Genomic DNA, 5,990 nt, shown 5'->3' on the forward strand with positions numbered 1-5,990 from the left:
TAGCCCCACTTAATTAAACAGCACTGTACACTTACATAGGTTTGTCCACATCCTTTCTTGATCCCAAGAGCTTGCAATCCACACAAACATACAGGGGTCCCATCTGATCATTATAATCACCATTTATCTCTATAGCACCACTTTATTTAAACGCACTGTACACTTACATAGGTGTCTCCACGTCCTTTGTTGATCCCAAGAGCTTGCAATCCACACAAACATACAGGGGTCCATCTGATCGTTATAATCACCATTTATCTCCATAGCACCAACTTTATTAAACAGCACTGTACACTTTCATAGGTTTGTCCAAATCCTTTCTTGATCCCAAGAGCTTGCAATCCACACAAACATACAGGGGTCCATCTGATAATTGTAATCCCTATTTTTCTATATAGCCCCACACTTTATTAAAAAGCACTGTACACTTATATTGGTTTGTCCACAGCCTTCCTTGACCCCGAGAGCTTGCAATCCACGCAAACATACAAGGGTCCATCTGATCATTATAATCACCATTTATCTCCATAGCCCCGAAGCACTGTACATTTACATGGATTTGTCCTCACCCCTCCTTGATCTAAAGAGCTTGCAATCTATATCACAGCCACACAAACATACACGGGTCCATCTGATCCTTACACCTACCTGGACCAGGAGGGAGTAACCTGCTACTTCGCTCATATTCAAGTTTCGAAACATGGAAACAGAGAGGGACTCAATCCCAAAGAAGTTGATGTTACTCAGATGAGTTATGTCTATACTTAGGAAATACCTTGAGTTCCACCGTTTTAAATCTAGAGCTGGATTACCTGGCTCTCTTGACCAGATCTTTTGATTAGAACTCTTGATGAGATCTCTTGATGAGACCTCTTCATGAGGCCTCTTGATGAGATCCCTTGATGAGACCGTTTGATGGTGATCTCTTGATGAGACCTCTTCATGAGATCTCTAGATGATGATCATTTGATGAGACCTTTTGATGATGATCTCGGTGAGACCTCTTCATGAGATCTATCGATGATGATCATTTGATGAGACCTTTTGATGATGACCTCTTTTAGAGACCTCCTCATGAGATCTCTCGATGATGATCATTTGATGAGACCTTTTGATGATGATCTCTTGATGAGAACTCCTAATGAGATCTCTCTATGATGATCATTTGATGAGACCTTTTGATGATGATCTCTTGATGAGAACTCCTAATGAGATCTCTCTATGATGATCATTTGATGAGACCTTTTGATGATGATCTCTTGATGAGAACTCCTAATGAGATCTCTCTATGGTGATCATTTGATGAGACCTTTTGACGATGATCTCTTCATGAGACCTCTTCATGAGATCTCTCGATGATGATCTACATCTCTTGATGATGATCTCTTGACGAGGATCCACAACAAGGACACATTTGAGGACCAGAACTGATTTGTTTTGCCTTTGCCAGCATCTCCCAAACCCCTACTAAAACACAACCATCCTCTGTCTCTAGGAGCCCCTATAGATTCAAGGATGGTACAAAACACACAGATGACTTTTATTTCTCTTTTCAACCCATCTCCCAGGAGGAAGCATCAAAACACATGATGTCACGGTCCCTCTTGTAAACTTTATTGTAACTCCTTCCGCCGCTTCCATGTTTAGACAATAGGACAAAAGTGTGCAGAACCATAAAATAGAGAATGACCCCCCCCCCCCCCCCTTCAATAAAAGGAATTCACGTATACAGTATACAGTCTGTTCACAGTAACCCTAAAAAAAACACAAGTGGCTTTTCACTGGGCGCATGCTATCTACATCCTCGCACACACAGAGAATGAGGGGTGCCAGGAACAAAACAAGAGGGGGGCATCTAGCAATGTGTTAGAGAAGGGGGACTACAGCAGAATTAGGCAGTTTCATGTTGTTGGTCTGTTTTTTATGTCTTGTAGAAAGAAATACAGTAAACCACATAGAGAAATAGTGCACACAAAACTTCTAGAGCAAACCGTCCCCACCAAAACAAAAAAGAAAAAAAAACAAAACAAAAGAAAAAACAAAACAAAAACCCCAAGTTATGATCCACAAAAAGCTATTGCGTTATACACAGACACTAGAAAGTCATTTCCATCCCCCCTACCAGGTGGGAAGACAGCAGGTTGCCTGGTTCTTAGAGGGGGGGCATCGGTCAATTTAGGTATCAAATAGGATGAGTTACAGAGAAAGGGGCGATTTACAGCTACATCTTTTACAGCAACATTGTGCCCCCTTCTGTATCTTTCCAGGAACATTGGGGAGAGCTGGAGAGACAAGTAGCTTTGTCAGTGGGCTTCTCAGTCCAGGCTCTTCTCACCCTTTTGTCCATCCAGAGCCTCATCAGTGTCTTGTTGTGATCTCTCCATTTTCTGTTTCTCCAGTTCCTCCTGCTCACATTTGCTGCTAGGGAACTTATCTTTGTTGTTCTCCTTTTTCCATTTCATCCTCCTGTTCTGGAACCATATTTTCACCTGTCTCTCAGTAAGTCCCAAAGCATGAGACACCTCAATCCGCCGCTTGCGGGTAAGGTAAGGGTTGAAGAGGAATTCTTTCTCCAGCTCTAGGGTTTGGTAGCGGCTGTAGGTCTGTCTACCTCTCCTACGTCCAGCGGCTGCTGAGGAGGAGAAGAGAACAAGAATGAAGGGCTGTAGGCAGCAGCAGGGCACACACAAAGGGGAGGACAGGGGAAGCAGCCATAGGAAGGGGAAACACAACCCCAAAAAAGAGAGACTAAAAAAGCAATGCACGACACACAACGGAGAAGGAGAGTGAAAGCAGCAACCAGAAGGAGGAATAATAACTCAAAAAGAGAGGAAATAAAAAAAGCAATGCATAACACACACACAAAGGGGTAGGACAGAGAGAGCAGTAACAAGAAGAAGGAATAATAACCCAAAAAGAGATTAAATAAAAAAAAGCATTGCATGGCATACACAATGGGGTAGGGGAGGGAAAGCAGTGACCAGAAATAGGAATAATAACCCAAAAAGAGAGGAAATAAAAAAGCAATGGATGGCACACACAATGGAGTAGGGTAGGGAGATCAGGGACCAGAATAGGAATAATAACCAAAAAAGAGAGGAAAAAAAAGCAATGCATAACACACACAATGGAAAAGGATAGGTATAGCAAGTAACCAGACGGGAAAACAACAATGTAAAAAAGAGAAAATAGAAAGCAAAGCAGGACAACCACAAAGGTAAGGGCAGGGAAAACAATAATCAGAAGGGGGCAAACAAAAAAAAATAAGAAAATAGAAAGCAAAGCAGGACACATACAAATGATAGGATAGAGAAAGCAGTCATCAGAAGAGGAAAAGTTAACTTAAAAATAAAAAAATAAAAAGCAAAGCTGGATACACACGCAGGGAAGGACGCGGAAAGCAGTAATCAGGAAGGTGGAAAAAGTAAGAAAAATAAAATAGGAGGCAATGCGGGACACACATAAAGGGGGGAGGGCAGGGAAAGCAGTAACCAGAGGTGGAAAAAAAAATAACTTAAAAAAGAGAACATGAAAAGCAAAGCAGGGCACACACAAGGGCAAATGACATAGAAAGCAGCAACCAGAAGGGGAAAAAGTTAGCAAAAAAAGAGAAAATAAATAAAAAGCAATGCAGAACACACACAAAGGGGAAGGACAGGGAAAGCAGCAATCAAAAGGGGTAAAAAAAATATCCCAAAACAAGAGAAAATAAATAAAAGCAATGCATGTATTTCCTTTAGTGACACACACTACAAAGGGCTGGGAAATGAGGGCTGGGGGGGAAGTGACCAGCAGTAAAAAAAAAAAAAAAAAGCAAACCTCTCCATCCGGGCAATTAAACTATAAAACAATTCACAAGTGCACAAGTTTAGCCCCCCATAAAACAGTAAAGTGCTAGGGTCACTTGATGGTCTCACTTTGCCCACTTTTTTTAATTATTTTTTGCTCACCTTGTGGTCTCATCCAGGGAAAGAGCTGTGTGGGCGAAGGACTCTGCTCTGAGCTCTCTGCTTCTTCCCCCAGGCCAGCTGAGGCCAGCTTACAGTCGGTGTATTGCACTAGATCCGAATCCTGGCTGCTGCTGAACAGGCTCTGCCTTTGCAAAGGGTCGTATCCGTAGAAGCTGCCGGGGTCCCCATGACAGGTCACAGCGCAGGGGTTCTGCTGGTAAGGGGGTGAGGACAGGGAAGACGTTCCATGGTAAAAGTCCTGGATCTGGCTAGGGTGCTGAAAAGTGCCCCCAGCACCGGGTCCATACACCACTGTGGGTCTGCCTCCTAGATCCTGGGCAAAGCCACAATCATAATAATTGGGGCGCAAAGATTCCCCTGCCTTGTACTTGGAGAAGAGTGAATTAACAAAATAAGAACTCATTTCTTTTTTTTTTTTCTTTTAATGCTTGAAAGCAGGAAAAAAGGGGTTCCTGGCTTGGTGTGTCTGTGATTTCCAGGAATATAAAAAGAAAAAGATACAATCAAAAGTCTATGCCTGGATGATATTGCATCCCTTGTTTTTTTTTTGTTGTTTTTTTTTTTTTTTTTTTTGGATTAAAAAAAAAATAACCACTTAAAGGATATGTCGCTTTACATTTCCAAGAAGGGATTGCCAGTTCATAAACAGTTTCAGTGATTTACTTCGCAGCAAATGACTTGTTTCATATTTTGCAGCGTCTTTTCACGAACATTTGCATCTATTACCAAAGCCTGCTCCTATTGGCTCCTATTGGCTTCTAGCGCTCCACACGGACTGTGCGCAGGATAGGGAGAGGAGAAGAGGAGATGGAGCAGAGAGGAGGAGAGGTGGAGAAAATATACGGATTAAATATGTTTAACTACCTCCTCTAATGAGATATCCCCCATCACAACAAATCACCTACCTTAGCCCACCCCAAAGATTGATTTTTTTTTTTTTGGGGGGGAGTGCTGGAAATTAAAAAAAAAAAAAAGAAGGACATTTAGTCATTAATTTGTAAAAAAAAAGAAAAAAATTTAACGAGGCAGTTTTAGCCTTTTTAAATGTCAGGGTCGGTTTAGAAAACTGTAAAAGTACAACGATTTAATTGCCACGAGTTTTTAGAGGGTCCAATAAATGTAATTGGGATTTTAATACAAGTTATCAAATCATACAGTTTCTTAGGCTAAACATATTTTACAACAAACGAGCCAGTCATATTTAACATTTTAATGATCAATTCCCCCTATTATTGATCAAGGGTTGGAGCTGTTCACACGTCAAAGAATGGAGTTTGTTCATCGCCCCCCCCAAACCCAACAACAAAAAAAAAAGCCTGTAAACTGTTTAGCGGACTATAAAAGGCTATAAAGCTGAGATGTTGATGTTGTTTATGTCGCAGAATATAAAAAGCGTTAGCGGTTTATGAGACTCTTCCAGGACTGCGATAAAACAGGCGCTTCTTCCATTCACACCCTGCGAATGATTACTGCAAGATGCTGCAAGTGTCAATGGCGAATTAAAATAATGATTGTTTTCCGAACAACTCTTCTCCTTGATTTTCTTCATGTTTATTTTATTTTTTATTTCGAGTTTAAACATTTCCACTTGAAGATGTCACTTATTGGAAGGACATGCCGGGGACCCAACACGGAGTCCAGGCACTGGCCTCTACACCCCCCCCCCCCCCCCCAGACCTTTGTAAACTATCAGCTCCTTATCACTCACTAAAGATAAAAATCACTCATATTTACCCATTGCTTCAAAGCCAATGTGGTGGGTGCTGTTTGAACTCCAGTGTACTGCGCTACGCCTGCTGTTGGCGTCTCTTGAGTGCACATGTTGTACTGGGCCACCTCGGTTGTGTTAGGAGGTTTGTGTGTTTTTGCAGCACTTTTATTCAAGGCTGCGAAGTACACAATATTTTAGAAATATTCGGCCAATCTAATGTGTATCCATTATAACACATATACACATTTAAATCTATCTACACTATATCTATATACATTCTAACTGGTATCTAACCATCTATAATTCCA

General features: G+C 41.5%; 1 protein-coding gene across 2 annotated transcripts; it reads right to left on the minus strand.

Moving 5' to 3' along the window:
* Window positions 1–1,592: 1,592 nt before the first annotated feature.
* On the minus strand, window positions 1,593–4,772 carry HOXB8 (homeobox B8). Of its 2 annotated transcripts, none has more exons than XM_077459775.1 (2): window positions 3,951–4,772; window positions 1,593–2,629 (listed from the first exon to the last, which is right to left on the minus strand). In XM_077459775.1, exons 1-2 carry the CDS (start codon window positions 4,372–4,374, stop codon window positions 2,316–2,318), a joined length of 738 nt encoding a protein of 245 aa, XP_077315901.1. In that variant the 5' UTR covers window positions 4,375–4,772; the 3' UTR covers window positions 1,593–2,315. The 2 variants fall into 2 exon arrangements, with proteins under 2 accessions (XP_077315901.1, XP_077315900.1); XM_077459774.1 differs by having other exon boundaries at window positions 1,593–2,632; window positions 3,951–4,771.
* Between the last annotated feature and the right edge of the window lie 1,218 nt (window positions 4,773–5,990).

This window comes from Lithobates pipiens, unplaced genomic scaffold (assembly GCF_037356315.1).
Source record: "Lithobates pipiens isolate NorthernLeopardFrog02 unplaced genomic scaffold, aLitPip1_a1.2 Scaffold_28, whole genome shotgun sequence".
Classification (NCBI taxonomy): Eukaryota; Metazoa; Chordata; class Amphibia; order Anura; family Ranidae; genus Lithobates; species Lithobates pipiens.

Coding starts and splice junctions, on each gene's coding strand:
- HOXB8 (XM_077459774.1), bottom strand. CDS start 4,374: ATGAGTTCTTATTTTGTTAATTCACTCTTCTCCAAGTACAAGGCAGGG. Junction 2,633..3,950: donor TCCCTGGATGAGACCACAAG/GTGAGCAAAAAA, acceptor TCTCCTCCTCAG/CAGCCGCTGGACGTAGGAGA.